General features: G+C 38.1%; 2 protein-coding genes across 7 annotated transcripts in view; one reads left to right on the top strand and one right to left on the bottom strand.

Moving 5' to 3' along the window:
* IL7 (interleukin 7) overlaps nucleotides 1-23,632 on the bottom strand; it is a 45,526-nt gene extending 21,894 nt beyond the window's left edge. The window contains exons 1-2 of the mRNA XM_077876488.1: nucleotides 22,987-23,632; nucleotides 16,806-16,939 (exon numbers count right to left, since the gene is read on the bottom strand). Coding sequence (XP_077732614.1) covers nucleotides 16,806-16,939; nucleotides 22,987-22,996 — 144 coding nt within the window. The 5' untranslated portion in view covers nucleotides 22,997-23,632. The remainder of the gene's footprint in view (nucleotides 1-16,805; nucleotides 16,940-22,986) is intronic.
* ZC2HC1A (zinc finger C2HC-type containing 1A) overlaps nucleotides 1-25,437 on the top strand; it is a 190,034-nt gene that overhangs the window by 82,652 nt on the left and 81,945 nt on the right. For 4 of the 6 annotated variants that reach the window (XR_013367106.1, XR_013367105.1, XR_013367104.1 and 1 more), the window contains exons 14-17: nucleotides 16,529-16,558; nucleotides 16,743-16,951; nucleotides 23,784-23,841; nucleotides 24,025-24,095. The gene's annotated coding sequence lies outside the window, so the exon portion shown is untranslated. The remainder of the gene's footprint in view (nucleotides 1-16,528; nucleotides 16,559-16,742; nucleotides 16,952-23,783; nucleotides 23,842-24,024; nucleotides 24,096-25,437) is intronic. The other 2 variants (XR_013367107.1, XR_013367109.1) reach the window with 2 other exon arrangements.

Raw genomic sequence — 25,437 nt, 5'->3', positions numbered from 1 at the left:
CTCATTTTAGAAATAAGGAAACTAAGGTATAAAAAGGCTAAGTAATTTATCCAATGGCACATAGCTAGCAATTGGCAAATTTAGATTGAATATTCACATAGGGTCTATTGAACCATGACATAAATAGGTTCATTCTAAAGTTCTCACTGTTTAAACCCTATCTGTGATCTTTTATCTTTATAAACTACACTCTTAACCTCATAGTGCTCGACACCAATGATGGTCATTGATTTAATAACCTGCATAAATAATCACTATTAATAGAAAGCAACTGAGGCTCACATATAGTCATTACATGATCTACAACATCTATAATATCTTGATTAGACACTTGACCCAGATTTACCTTTATATGCATAAAACTGATTTTATTAAGCTTATATTGCCAAATCTAATATGACCTAGATCTGGATTCAAAACAAACTTAAAAATTACCAATATAGTAATGCTCACAAAATTGCTATTAAAGCATAGGGATATTAGAAACACCACTGTCCTCAAAGACAAAAGCCACAGACTTAACACAACTCTGGCCAGATATGAGTAAACCAAGTTTTTACAATAATAGGCACCTATAAAAAGAGAACTCTGAAAAGCTCTTCCTCCTTCACTAGGACAGACTTTGTAATCATGTTGTGGTGCTAGCATTCATCTCATTGACCCTACTTAGAAAAGTGTCTTTTTCTAACTGCTGGGGGCTATTTCAGTTCCACTACTCCTATGGAATCTTGCTTTAAGAACCATATGATGCTCTCAATAGATGCAGAAAAAGCATATGACAAAGTACAACATCCACTGATGAAAAAAAAAAAAAACTCAAGTAAGTAGGGATAGAGAAAATATACATCAACATCTTATAAGAAAAACCCACAGCTAATATCATCCTCAATGTTGAAGAACTGTGAGCTTTTCCTCTTTGATCAGGAACAAGACGGGGATGTCTACTCTTATCATTGTTACTTAATATAGTACTGGAAGACATAACTTCAGCAATCAGACCACAAAAAAAAAAAAAAAAAAAAGAAAAAAGAAAAGAAAAGAAAAAAAGAAAAGAAAAGGCATTGAAATCAGCAAGGAAGAAATAGAACTTTTACTATTTGCAGATGACATGATATTCTATGTAGGAAACCCAAAAGACTCCATCAAAACTTTGCTAGAACTGGTACAGGAATTCAGGATAGTCACGGGATACAAAAATCAAAGGACAGAAATCTGTTGCATTTCTATACACCAATAAAGAAGCAGCACCAATTGCACCAAAAGCTATATGATACCTAGGAATAAATATAACCAAAGAGGTAAAAGGTCTGTATTCTGAAAATTATAGAACACTGATGATAAAAATTGAAGATGACACAAAGAAATGGAAAAACACTCCACTCTATCAAAATGCCACTAGCATTTTTCACAGAGCTAAAACAAACAATCCTAAAATTTGTATGAAACCACAAAAGACCCCAAATAGCTAAAGCAATCTTGAAAGAGAAAAGCAAAGCTGGAGGCATCACAATTCTGGACTTCAAGTTATATTACAAAGCTGTAGTCATCAAGACAGTATAATACTGGCACAAAAACAGACACATAGATCAATGTGATCTATAGATAGAATAGAATAGAAAACCCAGAAATGAACCCACAACTATATAGTCAATTAATCTTTGACAAAGCAGGAAAGAATATCCAATATCTAAGAAAATAAGACAGTCTCTTCAATAAATGGTGGTCGGAAAACTAGACAACCACATGTAAAAGAATGAAATTGGAACTCTTTCTTATAACATACACAAAAATAAGTTCAAAATGGCTGGAAAACCTAAATTTGAGATAGGAAACCATCAAGATCCTAGAAAAGAACACAGGCAGTAGCCTCTTTGACATTGGCCACAGCAACTTCTTACTAGATATGTCTCTGGAGGCAAAGGAAACAAACTACTGGGACTTCATCAAAATAAAAAGCTCCTGCACAGTGAAGGAAACAATCAACAAAACTAAAAAGCAACTTACGGAGTGGGAGAAGATATTTGCAAATGACATATCTGATAAAGGGTTAGTATCCAAAATATATAAAGAACTTATAAAACTCAACACTCAAAAATAAATAATTCAGTTAAAATATGGGCAGAAAACATGAATGGACATTTTTCCAAAGAAGACATCCAGATGGCTAATAAACACCTGAAAAGATGCTCAACATAACTCATCATCAGGGAAATACAAATCAAAACTACAATGGGATATCACCTTATATCTGTCAGAATTGCTGAAATTAACAACACAGGAAACAATAGGTGTTGGCAAGGATGCAGAAAAAGGGGAACCCTCTTGCACTTTTGGTGGGAATTCTAACTGGTTCAGCCACTCTGGAAATCATTATGGGGGTTCATCAAAAAAGTTAAAAATACAACTGCCTTGGGGTGCCTGGGTGGCTCAGTCATTTAAATGTTAACTCTTGATTTCAGCTCAGATCATGATCTCAAGGTCATGAGGCTGAGCCCCTCATCAGTCCTCATGCTTAGCATGTAGTCTACTTGAGATTCTCTTCCTCTCCCTTTTCCCCTTGCCCTACTCTCTCTAATACATACATACATACATACATACATACATACATACATACATACATCTATCTTTAAAAAAATAGAACTCCCTATGATCCAGCCATTGTACTACTAGGCTTTTACTCATATACAAAAATACTAATTCAAAGGGATACATGCATCATGATGCTTATGACAGCATTATCAACAATAGCCAAGTTATGGAAGAGCCCAAATGTCCACTGACTGATGAATGGATTAACAAGATGGGTATATATTTACAATGAAATATTACCCAGCCATAAAAAGAATGAAATCTTGCTATTTGCAGTGATATGGCTGGAGCCAGAGAGTCTACCTTTTCTTCAGCCCACTGAAATCTAATATAGTCAATTTAGTACTTGGCCCCTCATATTCTCTTATTGATAAAACTCTATGCGGCCTAAAGTTGAAAGTGATATATAAAGTTCAGGCAAGTAGTAAGGCAGTTAGAAAGTAGAGTTATGTATGCACACAGACAAATTCATATTTGGTACATTTTTAATTGCTGACTATCATGTGTGTAAGATAGTACATAATCATTACTGCCTATTAACCTTGAGATTGGTGAGTGATTAAAACTCCTAAAATGATCAATATGCATGCATTGGCAGGTTTGCAATCAGTTCTCCAGATCTGTGTAAAATCGCCAACTTCTGTTCCTTAAGAGCTCAAACATTTACTAAGCTCTGACTATTATAATCTGCCAACTCAAAGATGGATCATATACTCTCTAAGAACTCCAGTGACTGAAGGGAAAGTTACAATTTTTTAAAAAAGATTTTATTTACTTATTTGACAGAGAGAGAGAGAGAGAGAGAGAGCAAGCACAAGCAGGGGGAGCAGGAGAGGGAGAAGCAGGCTCCATGCTGAGCAGGGAGTCCAATGTGGTGCTCGATTCCAGGACCCCAGGATCATGACCTGAGCCAAAGGCAGACGCTTAACTGACTGAGCTGCCCAGGTGCCCCCAAAATTACAACTTTAATAGGGCTTTGAAAAATGGTAGGTCTTAAAGAGGCAAATGAAAAGGAATAGAATCAAGCTTCAATCAAGCTTGGAGTCCAAGGTTTTCAATGAAATATTGTATGCATTTATAAAATACATATAACCATAAAGTGGTTATACATAAGCTGTTAGGTATTGAACATGAGTAAAAAAAGACCAGTCTTCCAGACTAGGTTCCAATCCCGTGGAGTTCACAGTTTTGAAGGAAAGATTCTTCAAAAATTACAACACAGGGGGATAATGCTGATAATTACAGTTAAAAATGTTCGGAGAAAGCAACTAATTCAATATTGTGAGCTTGGGAATTGCATTAAAAGCCCTTTGTGAATTGAGCTTAGGTGGAGATTTGAGTGTAGCAAGTTTGGAAGTTAGGCTGTGATCAGATCTTGGAAAGCCTTCCATGCCAATCTGAAGAATGTTGACTTGATTTTCTAGGACTAGGTGATAGGGAGCCATTGAAGACTTTTAAACTTCAGAATGGCAGAACAAGATCTGGGCTTTAGAAATTCAATTCATATAGCTCATGTAAAATAAATTGGAAATGGGAAGCACAGAGAAAGATGGGTTATTTCAGCCTTCAGGGTTTACATATGGCAGCTGATGTCCTCTGAAAGTTTAGGAGTGTGTGACTAGTGATATTGTCATTTAATAATTTTTTGAACACATAAAAATACAATGTAAAACTTGAAGATTGTTAAAATGTAGTTCTTGCACTAGAAACGAGTAAATGGAAAGGCAGTTAATACTGAGTGGATAGAGGGGCAGAGGGAGAGTCTTAAGCTGACTTTGGCGCTAAGCGCAGAGCCCAACACATGACCAGTCTCATGACCCTGAGATCATGACCTGAGATGAAACCAAGAGCTGGATGCTTAAACAACTGTACCACCCTGTGGCTCCCATGATATGCCTCCTTTATTTTGTTAATTCTATTTTTTAAGCCATTTTGGGGGAAATCTTCCTCTATCATAGGTTATTTTGCTGTTCCACTTGATGATGGGTTTTCTTTTGTAGGAACAGTAGTCCATAAATTGGCTCATTATTCTCTGGGGTGTTTCTGTATGGTTGTCATGTTTTCATCTTAATTTTACACGGAACCACTCTATGCTGTTATTTATTTGACCCCATATGTCCCTTCTCACCTATCAGAGAACATTGTCTCTTCCCAGCACTTCTGGTGAGGCCACTACTGTGGCCTTGTCTATTCCATAATAATTATTTTCAAGTCCATTGTGGGTTTTGGTGAGCTGCCTTTCTTGGAAAGAGTGTGCTCACCTGGCCATCAAGATTCCCTTCCAATTAAGAATGGAGCATTACACCTTTCATAGAGACTAAAATATTCAGGGAGTGATCTGTCCACTTCACTTGCCTTTTCCCAGCAGACACTTCCACTGTCTTTCTCCAAAATGGAGTATTAGTGAGATTTTTTTTCAAAATTTTGACCACTTTTGCCACCATCTTTAAATGAGTTTTATATAGCTGCCATAACAAATGTCCACAAACTGAGTGGCTTGAAACAACAAAAATTTATTCTCTGGAGGCCTAGATCCAAAATCAAGGTGTTGGCAGAATTCCGTGCTTCTTTCCTAGCTTTTGGAGGCTACCAGCAATCTTTGGCATTCCTTAGCTTATAACTGCATAACTCAAATCTCTGTCTCTGTCTTCACATGGCTTTTCCTCTGTGTCTTTTCTCCTGCTCTTCATGGCTAATGTCCCTTTTCATTGGATTTAGGATCCACCTAATCCAGGTTGATGTCATCTTGAGATTCTTAATTATATCTGCAAACACACTTTTTCCAAATAAGCTCACATTCACAAGTCCCAGGTGCACAGAGCAATTGGGGTGCCACCATTCTAACCACTATACCACCTATATTATTATTTTTAGAAGGGTGTTGATGTAGGACATGCTGTTAGTCATGTGGGTTCCTGAAAGATCTTTCACATTTGGGGGCTGTCCGTTTTCAATGACTTTTTTTTGTATAAAGAAATGTCTTTTCATTAGTTTGATTCTCTATTTTATACTTTTGTATGGTTTTAGGTTCCCAACTTTAGCTCCTTTCAATGTGCTTCAATCTGTCCTCTCACCCAGCAGTACATTTAAAATCATGAATACCAATAATACATATACCTTTAGACTATTGTGTGATCATCGAAAACAGTATGTTAAAGCTCACTACGAAGGTTAGAACATTTATAATGTCATTTCTTTGTTGTACTGAGATCATAGTGGTTGTGAAAACAGGTATGATAACATGTTTCAGCAGATTGAGAGTACTCACAATGTCACATCTTTACAAATTTTCTAATTAAATTCGCTCTATTCCCACTTGTTAGATTCATATAAATCTCTTTTCACTTTTCTGAATTAGCCAAGAATTTACAGAGTTTATTCAGTGCAAACAGACTAAGTTTTCTTCCATATGCCATGTAGACAAAATAGGACTATGTGATCCATCCACAGCTTTCTGCTTATGCTTTTTCTTTGTCTTTAATTTCTGTTGCAAATATTGACACAGAAAACCGGTGCAACATAGTCATGTTCTTGCTGGTTCAGATATGTGTATAAGCTCAAACACAGGCCCAAGGTCCCAAATTTATAATCATTGAATTCATACCTGTATGCCTAGCATTGTATCCAGAGACATCCACAATGGCAGGGTACTCAAATCCACAAGTGGTCTCAATCCTTACACTTTTTTCCAGAGTAAACTTTCGCCCCCAAATATCTTGAACAACAAGTATCTTTTTGGTGTTGAATCTAGGTAACCAGTCAAAATTCTTTTCTCTCATAATGAATCAGTAGGTATCAGACAGGAACAATTCAGTCTTTCATAAAGAATCTAATATCATGGAGCCTCAGAAAATAAGAGGCTGGGTTCTTAATCTTATACTGACCAGGAAACTATCTATAGAAATGTAATTATTTCCTCCCTAGCAATTAATTGTACATACCAAGGGATTTTGGATTTGAAGAATTTATGTAGCCATAAAATAAGTGCTGCTAGTCTTCTTTTATTTTTTTAATGAATGAATGAATGGATTTTACTTTGTTTTCATACACTTTATTTTTAAAAACAGTTTTAGGCTTACAGAAAACCTTGAAAAAAGGACACAGTTCAAATATATCCCCTCCCTCAATCCATTATTTCCCCTTTATTAATATCTTGCATTAGTGTGGTATCTTTGTTATAGTCCATGACTCAATATCATTACATTAACATCAACTTAAGTTCATAGTTCTACATTAGGGTTCTCTTTGTGCTATAAAGTCCTATGGGTTTTGACAAATCTATGTCATGTATCCACCATTACAGTGTCATATAGGATAGTTTCACTGCTCTAAAATTACTCTGTGCACCACTAATTCATTCCTACCTTCCTCCCTCCCCAATATCTGATAACCACTGATCTTTTTTCTCTATAGTTTTCCATTTCTAGAATGTCGTAGAGTTGGAATCATATGATATGCAGACCTTTAAGACTGAATTATTTATTTATTTATTTATTTATTTATTTATTTATTTATTTATTTTTTTGAAGACTGAATTCTTTCACACAATATGCACTTAAGGCACCTTCATGTCCTTTTGTGGCTTGACAGCTCATTTCTTTTTATCACTGATTATATCCCACTGAATGGATATGCCACATTTTGTTTATCCCTTTACCTGCTGAAGAATGTATTTGCTTCCATTTGGGGCCAATATGAATAAATAACACCTTTATAAACATTAGCATGACAGTTTTAGTGTGGACACTAGTTTTCAACTCACTTGGATAAGTACCTAGAATCATGATTACATGGTGATTATGTTTAACTCTCTAAGAAACTGCCAAACTGCCTCCCAAAATGGCTGTACCATTGTGCATTCCCATTAGCAATGAAGGAGAGCACTTCCTCTGCATGCCTGTCAGCGTTTGATGTGTGACTTGTTTTAGTCATTTTTAATTATGATAGATTTTAGACATTCATCAGATGTGTGGTGCTACCTCACTTTTAATTTACAATTCCCTAATGACATATGATCTTGAGCATCTTCTCATATGTTTATTTCCTATGTATATGTCTTATTTGGTGAAGTGTCTATTCAGGTATTTTGACCATTTTTTTATTAGATTGTTTCTATTGTTGTTGAGTTTAAATGTTGTTTTTTTTTTTTTGAATACAGATATTCAGATGTCTTTATCAGATATGTGTTTTGCAAATATTTTCTCCCAGGCTGTGGCCTGTTTTTTTATTAACAGTGTCTTTCTCAGAGCAGAGTTTTGTTTTTTTTTTAAAGATTTATTTATTTATTTTGGGGGGTGTTAAGAGGGGCAAAAGGAGAGGGAGAGAGAGAATCTCAAGCAGACTTTGAGGGTGGAGCCTGACATGGGGCTCAGTCCCCAGAATTTGAGATCATGACCTGAGCTGAAACCAAGAGTAGGATGCATAATTGACTGAACCACCCAGACACTCCTCTCAGAGCAGAGTTTTACTTTTTAATGTAGTTCAATCTTATTTTTTATTTCAAGGAGTGTACTGTTGAGTGTTGTATCTAAAAAGTTATCACCACTTTCAAGGTTACCTAGATTTTGTTCCTATTTTATTTTCTGTGAGTTTTATAGTTTCTGTGTTTTACATTTAGATCTATGATCCATTTTGAGTCAATTTTGGTGAAAGCTGTAATGTCATTTGTATGTGGATATTCGAGTGTTCCAGCACTATTTTTTGAAAAGACTATCTCCAATTGAATTGGCTTTGATCTTTCTGTCAAAGATCAGTTCACTATATAAATGCTGGTTTCTTTTGGGCTTCCTATTCTGTTCTGTTGAAATGTCTATTATTTGACCAATATCACACTACTCTGATTGCTTTAGCCTTATGATAAGTCTTGAGTTTAGATAATGTCAGCACTCTGTTTTCTTTTTCAACACTATGTTGGCTTTTCTGGGTCTTTTGACATTCCATGTTAATTTAGCATCTGGTTGTTGATATCCACAGAGTAAGTTCCTGGATTTTGACTGAAACTGCTTTGATCAAGTTTGAAGAACTGATAATCTTAATGCTATTAAGACTTCCTATCCATGAACACAAACTATCTCCAGTTATCTGGTTCTTCTTTGACTACTTTCATTAGGGTTATATGATTTTCTCATAGAGATATTGTACATATTTTATTATAAAATAATAAACAAAATACCACAGACTGGGTGGCTTAAACAACAGATATTTATTTCTCACAGTTCCAGAGGCTGGAGAGTCCAAAATCAAGGTACCAGTCTATTTGGTTCCTGGTGAGAACACTCCTCCTGGCTTGCAGAGCCATCTTCTCACTGTGTCCTCATATGATGGAGAAAGTTCTGATGTCTTTTCTGATTCAAAGGCACTAATACTATCATAGGGGTTCCACCCTCATGACCTCATCTAAGCCTAATTACCTTCCAAAGTCCCACCTCCTAAGACCATCATATTGGAGGTTAAAGGCTTAAATGTATAAATATTTGGACATTCAGTCCATAACAAGTGAGATCGCCCACATAATGAAGGGTAACCTGTTTTCCTCATAGTCTATTGATTTAAATGTTAACATATAAAAAATACCTCTACAGCAACATCTACACTGCTTTTTGACCAAATAACCACGTACCATAACCTGGCCATGCTGACACATAAATCACAATAATATTCCTTTATTATCCTTCTAATATCCATGGGTTTAGTAGTGGTGACATTTATTTTATTTCTAATATTAGAAATTTGCATAATTCTTGTTTTCTTGGTTAGGCTAGCTAGAGAAAATTTTACCAATTTTATTTATTTTTTTAAAGAACCAGATTTTGGTTTCACTGATTTTTTTTTCTACTAATTTCTTGTTTTCAGTTGCTCTTCTAATTCTCATCATTTCTTTTCTTCTTATTAATTTAGTTTTAATTTGTTCTCTCTTTTCTATTTTCCTAATGTGGAAGCTTAAATGATTGACTTACATTTTTCTTCTTTTCTAATATATGCATTCAATGCCCTAAGCTCTGCTTTCACTGTGTCCAACAAATTTTATTAATGTGTATTTCATTTAGTTCAAAATATTTTTAAATTTTCCTGAGAGATTTTCTTTGATCTGTATGTTATCTAATATGCTGTTTAATCTCCAAATATCCCACCTATTTTTCTATTATTGATTTCCAGTTTAATTATGTTTTAGTTTGAGGACTTCACATGACTTCTATTTGCTAAAGGTTCGTTAAAATGTGTGCAATGACCCAGAATATGTTTGAAACTTGGTGAATATTCCATGTGAACTTGCAAAAAATGTGTATTATGCTGTTGTTGGATGATGTATTTTATAAATGTCAATTAGGTCCAGTTTTATAGTGCTTTTAGTTCAACTATATGCTTACTGATTTTGTCTGCTGAATCTGTCAATTACTGACAGAAGGATGTTGAAGTCTATAATTATAATAGATTTATCTATTTCTTCTTGCAGTTTACCACCTTTTGCTTGACAAAGTTTGATGCTGTGGTTAGGGATATACATTAAAGATTGTATGTTTTCCTAAATAATTTACCTCTTTATTAATATTTAATGCCCTTACTGCACTTACTACTTATCTCTGATAGTCTTCCTTACTGTGTTTTTTGTCTAAAGTAAATATAGCTACTCCAGCTTTCTTTTGATTAGCGTTAACATGCCTCATCATCCCATCTTTTTAAGTTTTTTTCATCTTTTTTACTTTTAATCTACAGATATCTTTATACTTAAAGTGAGTTTCTTGTAGGCAACATATAGTTGGCTCTTCTTTTTGTTTTTTATCGACTCAGCACGTCTCTGTCGTTTAAGTAGTGTATTTTAATTTCATTTTTATAACTAAAATAAAGTCATTAATAGAACAAAAAGACTTGCCTGTCAAAAGATACCTTCCCTTGTTAAATTGCAACTGATTCAGTCATACCGCTAAATTCTATACCCAGGACTCCTGTTTTATCTTCTAGCATAACTTGATATAAGAAGAACTAATTCAATATTTGTATTGGCAATTTAAATCTTTCTTTTATTAATTACAGTTAAACATATTTAGACATTTATATATATATAAATAATGTTTGACAAGAATTTGATCATTTGTCAGCAAACCAATGAAACGCAAGATCGAAGTTGATAGGTATTAGGTAAGAGATATTTTAAAGTGTTAAAGAGTTTTTGAAAAGGAGAGAAAGTGTAGTAGATTTGAATTTTGGGACAATAACTCAAATGCCAGCAAGAGGACAGATGCACATAGTGAGATCCGCCAGGAACACCATGGAGGCTATGAAAGTGATTCAGTGGTGTCTGATGACTACCTGAACTGAAACTATAGTAGTGGAAGTCAATAGAGTGAATGACTTGGCAGGTGTTAAGCAAGGATACTGATCTTTAGGATTTGGTAATGGATGAGATGAAGGAACAACGGTGCCAAGAATGATTCCAAGCTTTCAGCATTGAGAGACTGGGCAAATGAAAATGTTGTTACCTAAGACAGAGAATATGGATGCAAGAAGAGATGAAAAGTGATGATAATTAGTTCTCTATTATGTATGATGTGCCAGTACAGTACATCTGGGTATAGATTCCTTATTGCTATCTAAATTAAACGGTGCTTAAGTTTATGAAAGGCGTGTAAACCTGAAGGCCATCAATGCAAAGACAAAAGTTGAATCTGTGAAGGCCGCTTGAATAGAGATGCAGACAGAGTTAAGGACATTGAAAACTGTAAAAGCTAATTATAACCTACTCATCATTGGATTTTATAATTTAATAACTTATAATAAAGTTATAACTAGACTGAGTCATTCCTAGAAAGTATTTGGCCATCTCTTGCAGCCTTTATATTTTTACCCAGCCTCTGTTCTGGTGACTAAGAGTTATGTAATTCAACCATATAAGTCACATTTAGGCAAAATAATGTTTTATGGAAAAAAACCATTATATAATATCCCAAACTAGTTCATATTGAATATCAGAAAGGTTCCTGACATTTGATTCGTAACAAATTTCCAAAGAAACAGATGTTCAAGAAAAGAAACTTCTAGCCTATTTGAAACAAGTTCTGGGTTCTCATGAACTTATGGTGTTGATCTTAAATTCATGTATTATTTATCAAATATTATTATAATTCATATTGTTATGAAAAACTACTATATATATGTTCTGTTGAACATTCTGTGGGATACAAAGATAAATCAAGCATAAACTGTCCTTAAGATACTTATGGACTAGTATGGTGAAATAAGACATAAACCAAGGTAAGTAGAAGGAGTACAGGGTTAAGAATCACAGACAATTTAAAAATAAAATTAAGAAAACAATCCAATTTACAACAGCATCGAAGACACATAAGATACTTAGGAATACATTTAACCAAAAAAATTCAAAGTTTATAGTCTGAAAAACACGAAATATTTGTTAGAAGAAATTTAAAAAGATCTGAATAAATGTAAAAAATCCCATGTTCATGTGTTCATGGATCAGAAGCATTGTTATGCATTGTTGAAAAGATAATACCCCTCCATTTATCTACAGGTGCAACAAATTTCCTATTAGAATCCCAACTGACTTCTTCCTAAGAACTGGAAGCTGATTCTAAAATTCATATGAAATGGCAAGGGACCTGAAATAGTGAAAAAAATTAGCAGTGCTTTACCCTGTTTTTCCTCATAATAATGAGCATATATTCTAGAATTTGATTTCCAGTATTACCACTTGCCAGCTAGGTGGTCTCAGTTTCCTCATTTCATAGAGTTGTTGTAGGAATTACATAAGTTAATACATGGAATGTGTTCACAAAAGCATTGGCCCATTGTACACCTTGATTTTGTCCTAGTTATTATTATCATCATCATCTCATAAGGGTATTGTGAAGCTCAAAAAAGATAATGTATGTAAAACTTTTTTTTTAAGATTTTATTTATTTATGAGAGACTCATACAAAGAGAGGCAGAGACACAGGCAGAGAGAGAGAGGTAGGCTCCATGCAGAGAGCCCGATGCAGGACTTGATCCCGGGTCTCCAGGATCACAACCTGGGCAGGACGCAGACACTCAACCACTGAGGCACCCAGCCTTCCCTATGTGAAACTTTTTGTAATGCACTGCTATTGTCACTTTGTATTATAGTGGCATGTGTATCCAGCACCCTTATAGAGTATAGAAGATCGACTATTAATTTTTTAGTGGCCTACATTGCACATAATAAATACTCAAAAATTAATATTTTAATTAAATGGTACCTTTATGATCAAATTACTATGGATTTGGTTTTGCTGAGAATAAAATCTAAATATCATTGCATCAAGACCACTCTCAATCTTGCTATAAAGTATAGATCCACTTATGTCTTCCATTCTATCACTGGTCTTGAAAATGGAGTCACAATGGACAATCCACTGCCAAGTATGCGAGGAAAACTTTAGAATTCTACCTACACGTAGTGTTTATCTGATCTTTTGTGAATTCTCTTGTTTTATATATATCTTTTTAATGTATGCAAAAATACTATTAAATACTCTAATATGTAAATAAATGCTTCATGTATATTGGAAGTGCAGGCTCACAAAATTTTTACTGAAGAGTATACTGTCAAAAGCCTGGAGATCAGAGTACTATCCTGCAACATGGTCTCCCTCCTACCGCCAAGCCAATCTGTTCAGCTTCTCCTAGAACACAGCTTATATCTTTCTGTTCCCAAATCTAGTCTGCATCCAGTCTGTTTCAGATGACAGTAAGGCAGCTACTCCTTTTCATGCTGCAACTTACATACTTCACACCAAAACTTAACCATCACTAAATAAAAGATTCTTTAAAGAAGTGTCAATACCTAGTCTGTCATATCTACCCTGAAGCCCCACCACTTCACCACACAAAAGGGTTTTCTGTGATAACAGGCTCTGAACAGATGTTTGCTTCATGCATAAACTAACACAGATATTGCTATCAAGAGTCAGGAGAGCGTGCTGGTTAACAGCAGAGGCTCATATCCAGGTTCCGCCACTTATAAACTGGCCGGCCACAAGCCTCAGATTCTTCCTCTGAAATAAAAGTAATAAGAGTACCTCTCTTGTAGGCATATTGTGAAAGTCTATTTGGCTAGCACCTAAAACAAAGCAAGCACTTCATAGATATTAGCATTCTGATTGTCTCCCTGAGACTCAAACACAGTAATGTCTGTAAAGCATCTAGTACATGCGAAATGAATAAGTGAATGAAATTTTCTCTACTAGTCATTTTGATATGAATAATTCTTTGTGACTTCTTCTTGTTCCTCCTTACTTATCCTCTCAACTTTCCTGAGATTATCATGACACTTTTCACTTGGATTAGTTCATATACTCTTCCTCCCATACTCTTCGATGTCTTGTGAATTAGTCTCTTAAGAAGAATAGCCATGTTTTGCTTTGTTTTTTTTTTAAGATTTATGTATGTATGTATGTATGTATGTATGTATGTATTTGACAGAGACAGAAGGAATGAGAGTGGAAATGGAGACAGATGGAGAAGGAGAGAGAGTCGAGCAGGCTCTGGGCTTGTTCTCACAACCCTGAGATCAGGACCTGAGCCGAAACCAAGAGTCGGCCACTCAACCAACTGTGCCACTCAAGTGCCCCTCTTTTGCTTTGTCAAAGCAGTATCATTGTTGCTGCTGTTGTTCTTGTTGTTGCTGTGCATTTTAATGAGATAAACTACTCTACATTTCCATAAAAAATGTGCTATGAATCTGGTAGACAAAACTCTCCTTTTGGATTGCCAATAGCATTTTTTTTTTGCAGTTTTACACACATTTATAAATATAATAGGATTAATTCTAGTTGATTCCTTACACAGATAATAAAATTAAATAAAAGCATTATCTTGACTCAAAAACATTAACTTAGTAGCATTAATTAATGCAGAAAATGTCAAAGGTCAAAACTTCATGAAATGCAAAACCAGATAATTATCATTTAATGTACACTTCTCTCCTTGTCAATGGGCAAAATCAGGGACCTCTATGGTCCCTGTGCTGTATTATCTTGAATTTCCCACATCTTTTCAAGAGGTAGAACAGTGAATTTCCCAAAGAGTCATGTCACTTCAGTATAAGTATGTGGAAAAGATGATAGTGGAATGGCAGAAGGGGACAGATTAGATCATTTCCTTCATCTTATGAACATTTGAGAGGGTTTTCCTTTGCCACTTGGGCCTTCAAGAATTATCTTTTAAATATTTAAATCAACACATCCCATTATGTTGGTTCAATTCTTAAATGCTAAAAATATTATTTTTGTTGGTGACATAATTGTGTAGAAAATCCCAAATGGTCAACAACAACACCTCTTGGAACTAATAAGTAATTATAGTAAAGTTTCAGGATACAAGGTTAATATACAAAACAAAAGTCAATTGCTTTCCTTTGTATCTGCAATGAACAACTGGAATTGAAATTCAAAACACTACATTAGCACCCTAGGTACAGATTTAAGAAAATGAATGTAAAATGTAAACATGGGATACCTGGGTGGCTCAGTGGTTGAGCATCTGCCTTTGGCTCAGGTTGTGATCTCCTGGGTCGTGGGATCGAGTCCCAAATCAGGCTCCCCACAGAGCCTGCTTCTCCCTCTCCCTATATCTCTGCCTCTTTCTCTGTGTCTCTCATGAATAAATAAAATCTTTTTTTTTAAAGATACTGTAAACAGGCTCTATATAAGGAAAAATATAAAACAGATGAAAGAAGCCAACGAAAGATCTAAACAAATGAAAAAGATATTTCACTATAAGAAGACTTAATAGTTAAGATGTCAGCTTAAACATGAATTCAGATACCTCACTGATCAAGACATACAGATGGCAATAAAGTATACGAAAAGATGTCCAACTTCCGAAGACACTAGGGAATTGTTGATTAAAACAATAAGATGCCACGACACACCTATTAGAATGGCTAAAATTCAAAATACAGACAACACCAAATACTGGTGAGAATGCGAGGCATTGGGGTGGGGGGTGTCTCATCCACTACTGGTGAAAATGCAAAATGGTATGGTCATTTTGGAAGACACTTTGACAGTTTTATATAAAACTGAACATAGTCTTACCATATGATCCTGCAATCACTTTCCTAGATATTTATCCAAATGAGTTGAAAATGTATATCCATACAGAATCCTGCACATGAAAGCTTATAGAAGCTTTATTCATAATTGCCAAAAATGAGAAAAAACCAAGACATGTCCTTCAATCAGTGAATGGAAAAAAAAAAACTGTTTTCCATCCATTCAGTGGAATCTTATTCAGCAATAAAAGAAATGAGCTATTAAGCCCATTTTTAAGCTATTAAAAAAATCATGGAGGAACCTTAAATATACATTGCCAAATGAAAGAATCCAGTCTAAAAAAGCTACATCCTGCATGATTCCAACTATATGACATTCTAGAAAGTAAAAACTATAGAGTCCATAAACAGATTGGTTTAAATAAGTGGACCACAAAGGATTTTTAAGGGCAGTGAAACTATTCTGTATGACACTGTAACGGTGGATACATAACACTGCATTTGTTAAAATCCATAGAACTACATAACACAAAAGGTGAACCCTGACGTCAACTATGGATCTTAATTAATAATATTGTATCAATATTGGTTCGTCAGTTTAATAAATGTACCACACAAATGCAAGATGTTAATAACGGGAAATTGTACAGAGGAAGAGTGGCTATACAATAATTCTCTATTTTCTGCTTAATATTTCTGTGAACTTAAGACTGCTCTAAAATACAAATATATTGTAAAAAATGCCCACAGTAAATTAAAAAAATAATTTACAGCAAATTACATACATACATGTGTATAAAATTCCTATATAATATATATACATATACAAGCATTCAGATGAAATAACAACACATCTCTTTTCATGATAGTTTTTCTTAATGTGTATTCTGCTATTTTCCCTCTCTACAGGGACTGTCAGCAGGAAGTGAGGAAATGCAGGTAGTTATGCTAAATTATGCTTTCAAGAAATGTGGTAGTGAAGGGAACTAAGCTGAAATGGATAGTTGTGGGAATCTGAAGACTAAAGAATGACTTTAAAAGGATATAAATGATGCCGGCTATAAAAATCTGTAGTTAGTAGGTCATTAAATTTTGCTCCTTAGTTATTTCACTTTCTTTCAAGGAATATAGATGGATATTTGAATATGAAACTGTTAGAATGTGAGGAAAACAAACAAGCACATACCAAGTCATTGATGCTGATCATTAGAACGTGCTGATACTCTCTGCCGTCTTTGCCTTCAATATCACAATCAGAAGATGCTACTGGCAACAGAACAAGGATCAGGGGAGGAATTCCAAAGATATACCTAAAAGAAACTAAATTGAACAGTGAGTAAGAATAAGCTGAATTTTGTAAGTCATATTATATACTTCGTGTTGTTTCCATTGGCCTGATGATTTATTCCTAACAATATTTTTAAATGGATCTCAGCTTTAGGATAGTGTGGAAAGAACCCTAAAATCCAGCATTATGGAACAACCAAAGTAGGACGGCATTTTAGAGTTTAGATTTCTTCCACTTTTTTATTTAAAAATTACTCTTCGGAAAAGCACCATACAGGTGTGAGGAAAGCAGAGTCTCTCTGCCTCTGAAAAACACTCTAGGGCATAAATCAGTTTATTCAATTTTGGTTTATGTAGAACATTTCTACAAGAAAAGGCATCTACACGTAAACAGGTAAATTACAGATAAAAGAAAGTTACCAATTTTTGAAATTTTATCATTTATGGCATGTATATTTGTGTAAATCTTGATGATTGTCCAAGCCTCTTCCTAGAAGCAGCATTGCACATTTATTTCCATGGTACTGTACTATGATTATATTGATGGACCTGAAAGGGTTTACCCTTCCCAGAACTGCCAAAGGCGACATTTGGCAAAGGTGCCAGAGGTGACATTTACATTTTGACACTTTATCTTTTCAGTATATTCTTTGTTTCTGGAGTACCCAGAGACCCATATTTTCTACAACACAGCTGTCCTGCTTCTTGACATGTTAGAAAAACCCATTAAATAAATTTATTCATTAGTTAACATCCTGTTAACTAATGATTTATATCTGTTTTTGATAAGCCTTCCTAGACAGGGGCAATTGTCTAATCAGAAGGAATGAAATCATAAATGGTATCATTGGGGCAGTAATAATGCACTGATGGAAAGCCAGCTATTCCCAGAGACATTAAAATGTGGTTATTAGAGAGACTTATTTCTTCATAAGTCTGCCAAAATGTCGTTTACATCTCTCTGCAAACTCTTGAGTTACGCTGACAATGTATTTCTTTTTAATTTCCCAAATAAAGTTTAACTGTACTTGATGAGTGTAAGACATTTCACATGTATATCTTTTCTGATTAGGACTACAAACAATACTCTTTGGAACCCAAGGAGCTAATATTGTGACATATGTCAAAGTTCCCAAGAACATTATCATCTATTGTATCACTATGTGTCGTATACAAATCAATAGTACTCCCCAATAAATGATGTGCTATTTGTGCCGCATATTTTGACAAATAGAGAAAGTAGCTTTAATAGCAGGTATGAGAATAAGTATGAATCCTACATCTCATCTTCATATATCACAGATACTTGACAAGGTAAGAGGAACAAATTGAGACATGGAATTGATTCACAGCTCTGCCACTAAGTGTCTATATGCATACCAGCAGAATTCACTTAGGAGATTAATAATGGTGATGATGATAGTTATGTTCAAGTACCTGTCATGTGCCTAGCACTTTGTTGCCTTATAGTTATCTGTAAAGATGAAAAGAGTCATACAAATTAATCTCTTAAAAGAACCCAGATAGTAGGTGCTAGGTCTGGATTCTAACCTAAGTTTACTGCCTCACCAGGATTTGATCAGAAATGGCCATAATCTTTTGATACCATGTAATTATGTTAGTTCTTTGAATGAAACCACTTCTATTACATAGCTCTGCCTTTCTCATGTACTACTGTTCCTGCATCCTGAAGATTCTGAGCCAATAGTCAATTGCTATTTATTTACTAGATCCTGACTTTGTAATTAGATTGGTATAGACTGCATAGATCCAAACTTCACTTTTTGTCTTCCTACAGGTGTCCAAAAGGTACACTTTGGAAAGAGTAAACAAGAAGTTGTACAACATATAACTTGAAATGAGTTTTAAGGGGAATAGAATAAAATAAATACTAGAATGAAAAAAGGGACATTTTTACTATTCTACATAAATATTATTTTAAAGGTCCACCTTTTAGGTTTTGACAAAGGAGTTTATTTTCTACTGCAGCTGTTGTGTCCTCTTCACCCCAATTTTCAGCAATTAGTGCTCCTCAAGTTCATATTGACCCATTTATTCACTGAACAGCATTTACCGGTGCTTTCAATGATGGCTTAGTAGAAAAAGTCAATCTTTTTTTTTTAAAAGGTTTTATTTCTTTATTCATGAGAGACAGAGAGAGAGAAGAGAGAGAGAGAGGCACAGGAACAGGCAGAGGGAGAAGCAGGCTCCATGCAGTGAATCCAATGTGGGACTCAATCCTGAGAACCCAGGATCACACCCTGAGCCGAAGGTAGACGCTTAACCATTAAGCCACCCAGGTGTCCCAACTTGATCTTTTTTAAATGTATTACAACTAGTTTCTCAGTTCTGAAACATAATTTGCCCTGGGGCGCCTAGGTGGCTCATTCAGTTAAGCATATGACTCTTGATTTTGGCTCAGGTCATGATTTCACAGTGTCGTGAGATAGATCAGGCTCTGAATGTGGAGCCTGCTTAGGATTCTCTTTCTCCCTCTTCCTCTGCCTCTCCCCCCTCTTGTGTGCTCTCTCTAAATAAATAAATGAAATTCTTTTAAAATTCTTTTTTAAAAAATGAAACATAATTTGCTTTGTCTGTAAGAGCATCTCGTGTTGCCACTATTGTTAAATAGGTTAGCTCCAGATGGACTAGGGCAATATAAAACACAGAAGGTTGGAGGATGGAGACTTGGGGTTTTTGTCTTGGTATGACAAGGAGCCATATGACAATGGGTGGTGTGACTGAGTGAATGACGGTGTCCTTTAAGCTTCATTTGACTGGTCTGTATAATAAAAACTTTAGACTAAATGCTCTTAATGTCCCTTTCAACTTTCAAGCACCTAAATTCTAAGAATCTCCCAGGCCATCCCAATAAAATATTTCTTTAGACTTGAAATCACCTCTTGGATAATACTGCAAACATACCCAGGACTTCAGACATAACATCTTGCAGGTTCTCACCTCTCAAATCAACAACTGCAGTTTAGTCTGCAATTGAAATCTTTTCTCCACACCATATTAATATTGCCTAGTTTGAGCATGCTTTTGACATTGTTGTCACAATAGGAAAAAAAACTCTGCTTTTATTCTTTTTTGTTTTGTTTCAGATTATGCATAGACACTTGGCCCTTCCCTGACCCTGAACTTTTCTGTAGGTTGCAGAAAAGACAAACCATAAGGAATAATGCAAGGCAAGCTTGGGCTTGTGGAATTTTGTCTTTAGATTTCCTGAAGGGATTGAAAGTGGAGAATTTGTTTTCAGTAGGGAATTTGGTTAAACCAGAATGATGGCTGTCTAAAAAATTCTTGCTGGTTTTTAATTTAAGCCAAATAATACACTCAATCCTCAGATGCATCAGTTATGGGGTCAAAGTGAACATAAATAAATTAGTTTCTACAGTCTAACAAATCCAATCTTTCATCATTTTAAGGACCCCTAAGTGCTTACTGAATATCCATTATAAATATTTCATAGACCCATTTTCACTGGGAATTAAAAAAAATACTCAAAAGACAGGATGGAACAAAACACATTATCTGAATATATGCGACTTGGCTTTAATACAAACAACTGGCACAAGCAAAGTGGTGCATAAAGAAAAAAAAAGTTAATAAGCAGAAAACAACCATAGGTTGTATGGAAGTCAGCTCCTTAAGGTTACAAACATAAATTTGATTATCCTCATATAAAGAAATCTAGTATCTAACACAATAAATAGTAATACTGCACTGTAAACTCTATCCACAAATCCCATGATAAACACTTAAAGACATTTCTGCAGCCATCCTATGATATTGCATACAATATTTCACTTAATCTTACAACCGCTTCAGGAGATAAGTACTACCCAGTATTCACAGTTCTGCAGATAGAGAATCTAAGGAACAAAGAGACTTTCCCCATATATAATATGTATAGTAAGAGACAGGTTAAAAAGTTTAGAAACTCAGCTTTTAGCCACTGAGCTGCAGTGCTTCCTCCAAAAACAATTGTGTGTGTGTGTGTGTGTGTGTGCGCGCGTGCGCGTGCGGAGTCAAAGGAATGTACAAAAACCCATCTTTTTCCACATGAACTTTGCTAAGGTGCTTCCTGGCCAAGCTCTGAAACACTGCACCATACATTCATTTCAGAAAAGCAGATACTAAATATTTGTTCTTACTACACCGGGTTATGTGTCATAGGTAAGATCAGAAAAAAATAATCTCATAAGTGCATAAGTGCATAAGTGTGAATGCGACATATAAATCGTTCCTAGACAATAGCTTTTTCCATTTTTATTTAAGATACTGAAACACTTATGTGGTACCATGTGTGACTTTCCTTTGTACCTTTGTTCAGCCTTTCCTTTGTTCAGCCTTTCTCATCTTTCTCAGTGCCCTGTTCTTCCTACCATTCCATTTTTAGTCCTCAAATATGATTAAATTGCCTAGAGAGCACCCTTGAGTACCACCTAGTAGGGCCTCAGCTCCTTCAACTCCCCAAAGAAGCAGCAAAGAAAAAGTTGAGAGAGGAACTCTATCCTTAAGCTTCTTGTGAAATCTCGGAACAAAATGCAAAAGCCACACGTTATAATCATTATTATCCAAATACTTCAAATATTTTGCTTGCTAATAACAACTTTCGGTAAATGAATTACATAGATACACTTCAAGAAATAAAGCTCTTTGTTAATAATGCACACCCGAGCTTCCCTTTTCCTTCCTTCCTTCCTTCCTTCCTTCCTTCCTTCCTTCCTCCCTTCCTCCCTTCCTCCCTTCCTCCCTTCCTTCCTTCCTCTCTTTCTTTCTTTTCTTTCTTTCTTTCTTTCTTTCTTTCTTTCTTTCTTTCTTTCTTTCTTTCTTCTTTCTCTCTCTCTCTCTCTCTTTCTTTCTTTTTTACCTCTTCACTCAAATCGGAGATGATGCAGGAATTGGAAGCAAGAGCTACAGGGAAAGAACGAAATGCAGGAGATCCCTGGCATCGTGAGGCTGATGGGGACACACCTAATTTCCAATTCTGTAGTAAGCTTCTGGAGGGCACCCATAGCCAATCCTTTTCCATAACTGTCTTCCATCCTCTACCCACCCCACCCCACCCCACCCCACCCCACCGCCGTTATGCTGCCGCTGACCTAGTACTTCTGCGCGATGCCAGTTCAAGATCCTTTACTACCTATGAGAGAGGAAGGCTCTTTTGAGCTAACGGTGTCGCCTAGAAAGCGCACGGCCGGCCGGGGCGTGAGAGGGAAGAGCACCGTGCTCCCTCCTCCCGCACCCTCCTCCACCCGTCTTGTCTCTTTTTTTCTTTTTGCTTGAGGAAGTATCTGGCATAAGACAGTCCAGTCCCGCTCCGCAGAGTGCGCCCCCGCAGCTCCCGTGCTCCCTTCCTCGCCTCCCCTCGCCGTGGCCCGGCGGGCTCCGTCCCTGGCCCCGCGCCCCGCGCCCCCCGCGCCCCGCGCCCCTCCTACCCCGGTCCCGGGTCCGCACGGACGCAGCACCCCAGCGCGCGGCGCGGCTCTGGGGCTCAGCCTTAAGCGTGTTGAACCCGGCCTCCGCCACGGGGCACCCGCAGCGGGGAAACCACCCCAAACCCCCAAACTCGTCTCCCTCGGGGCCAGCCCCGAAGACTCGGGTTCCCAGCCCCGGGCTCCAGGTACGGCCCCGGTCGGGAACTCCCAGCCTCGCCGAGGGGGCGAAGCGGGGTTCCCCGAGACCCGTCCCCCCCCCAACTCCACCCCACCCCGGGCTTAAAAGCGCGTCCCGTGGGAGCTTCGCTTTCACTTCCGTCGACAGGACGGACCCCCCGGGCGCAGGTACCTGGCCCCGCCCCGGGCGCCGCGAGCGCTGGCTGGGGCGTCGGGGCTGCGGGCGGCCGCCGCCGAGCGGCGCGGAGGCTGCAGCGCTCGGTGCCCCCGCGGGGGCTGCGCCGCCGGGGCAGGTGGCCGCGGGCCGGGGCTCGGGGCGCGGCGGCGCCTGCGGGGGGAGCGCCCGCGCCCGCGCCCTCGGCGGGTCCAAAGTGCGAGGCCGCGCTGTGCCCGCGCGCGCCCGGGGCCGCGTCCCCGAGGCCCCCCGGCCGGCTGCGCCCGGAGCGGAGCGCTTACCATGGAACATGGTCTGCGGGAGGCGGGCGAGGCCGTGATGACCGCCACTGCAGCAGGAGCGCGCTCTCACCGCCCATAGTCGCCGCCGGGACCCGGGCGCCCCGCGGAGTCGCTGGGAGTGGGCGCCGGCTCGGGCGCGCTCTGCCGCCGGGTGCTCTCACCCTCGCCGCGCCTGCTGCTTCATCCATCCCCAGGGGGGCGGCACACACCACGGCCCGGCTCCGCGCTCTGCCTTTCCCATAACTTCCGTACGGTCCGCCGGCAACGTACTTTCAGTTTCTACTTTGCGCTGGGTCTGCAGGTTCGGTGTCTGGGTTCACCCCCCGCACCCCCGGGGGTGCCTGCAGCGCCCCCACCTCTCTGGCGCACCTGCGCGCTCCCCGGGCTCTCCCTGCGCACCTGAACCGGCACCAGAGGAGGGCGCGAGTCTCCAAAGCGCCCCGGGGGGGAAGGAGCCGGCCTTCTGAATGAGGACTATTCGGGCCGGAGACTTTCCCAATGACCTCTAACCGTCTTGGCAAAGCTGGGCGCCTTGGGATCTAAAAGCACTGGTTGCCGATCTGTCCGCGGAAGCCACAAACGTGTTGGGTGAAAGCCGGGCGATTGCAAGCCTACGCCACCAAGGAGGCGTCACAGCTCTCGCCACGGATGTAGTGGACGATGCCAAGACGCCTTGAGAGAGAGAGAGAGAGAAAGAGAGAGAGAGAGAGAAAAGGGAAGTAAAGAAAGATTAAAAGGGTCACGCCCTCAGCCCCTCAGCCTCAGTAATCAGTCTCTTTCTGCCCTGTGTTTTGTAGATGCACCTGCCCAGGTGAGACCTCAAAGAAAAGTAATCCTGCGGGTGCATCAAATCTGGTAAGTGGTGTTTTCGAATCCAGAAATCAAAGCCCACGTTAGGGGGAGGAATTGGAGACTGACTCTAATAAAGAGTTCATAACCATGACTCTCATCTATGCATTTATCTGAATTGGCCAATGAAGTCGTACTAGACGTTTTGGCTGTGTTTTACTGAGGAGTTAAATTTTTTTTTTTCCTAAGGCTGAATGATTTTAGTATTTCCTGTTTGAATTTGCTTTCGGATATTCTGCAGGAACCCTGCTTAAAAGAAGGTAGGTAAAGTAGTAACAGTGATGGTGATAATGGCTGTCATTTATCTAGCATTTCCTCTATACTAGTATTATGCTAAGCATTTTATGTATATCCTCTCACCCAAAATTTTCTAAGAGTAGACAGTTTTCTTATCTGCGCTTCACAGATGTGGGAACTGCGACTTCCTAAAGTAACTTGCCCTAGTTCACTTAGCTAGTTAGTAGCAGAACTTAGAGGCAAACCTGCTAGTTGTATTCTGGCTCTGGAGTTCATGCTTGCAGCCTCTGTGTTAGTTGTCTTTGTGAATAATGTGGAAATTGATGCCCAGAAGGGAAACAGGGTCAGGAATCATGTGGGCGTGTCTTTGCCCCACTGTGGGGGACCTCAGGAAAGCTTCCTGGAGTTTCTGACTTCTAAATTGAGACTTAAGCAGGAACTGACCTAGGATGTGAACATTCCAGATTCTGTTATAGTGTGAACAAAGGAAAGAGGAAAAGAAAGGACAGAGAAAGAAATAGAGAATAACAGTGAAAGAGTGAGACGGAGTTGCTCAAGTCTGAAGCTTAGATCTCCCATTCTGATTCCTTTTTTTTAGTCCCACTTCTCACATGGAATCCTTAGGCAAGTCTTGTCAACTCTACCTCTAAAAGAAGTCCTGAATCCAAGCCGTTCACTCTGTGAACTGCCCATGGGCAAACCATTAAGGTCTTGCTGTCTAGGGGATCTTCCAGCTTTCACTCTTGCTTAGGACCCCTTCACTCTCTCCATAGCAGCAGGATATTTGATTTACACAATGTCACCTTCTGGGACCGCCCTCTGGCCACTTCCTACTGTATACTAAGCTTTCGAGGTTGTCCTGTATGCTCTGGGGGCTACTACATTCTCTGATCCCCTCTGGGACACAACTCACTCCGCTCTGGCCTTTTTCTTCCCTGTGGCCCAGCCAAGCCTCTGTCCACTTAGAACAATATCCAGCACACAGGCATTCAGAAAGTATTGTTGAGTGACAGAATGAGAGAGAACAACTGTATGAGAATGCATGAATGAGCATATGCATGAAAAGAAAATATGCAAAGGCAGAAGGAAAATAGAAGGAAAGAGGAGAAGGAGGAGGGAAGCAAATGAGGACAGGAGACAGAATGGGATGGGAAACGCCAAATATTTCCATTTGACTGGAGCCTAGAATGAGAGGTGGGGAGTGGAGAAATGAGGATGGAGTGACTATTAAAAACGAATTCTGTAACTAAACACACTTAGATTGGTTATTTATTAATTTAAAATCCCTGACAGCAGCATTGAGGTATGTAATTGCATAATTGCACATAGCCTGCATCTTTTTTTTTTTAATACTTTTCAAGGACA

Source organism: Canis aureus, chromosome 28 (genome assembly GCF_053574225.1).
Source record: "Canis aureus isolate CA01 chromosome 28, VMU_Caureus_v.1.0, whole genome shotgun sequence".
NCBI lineage: Eukaryota > Metazoa > Chordata > Mammalia > Carnivora > Canidae > Canis > Canis aureus.
Note: the sequence above shows the minus strand (reverse complement) of the source record. Positions and strands in the feature narration are given on the sequence as shown.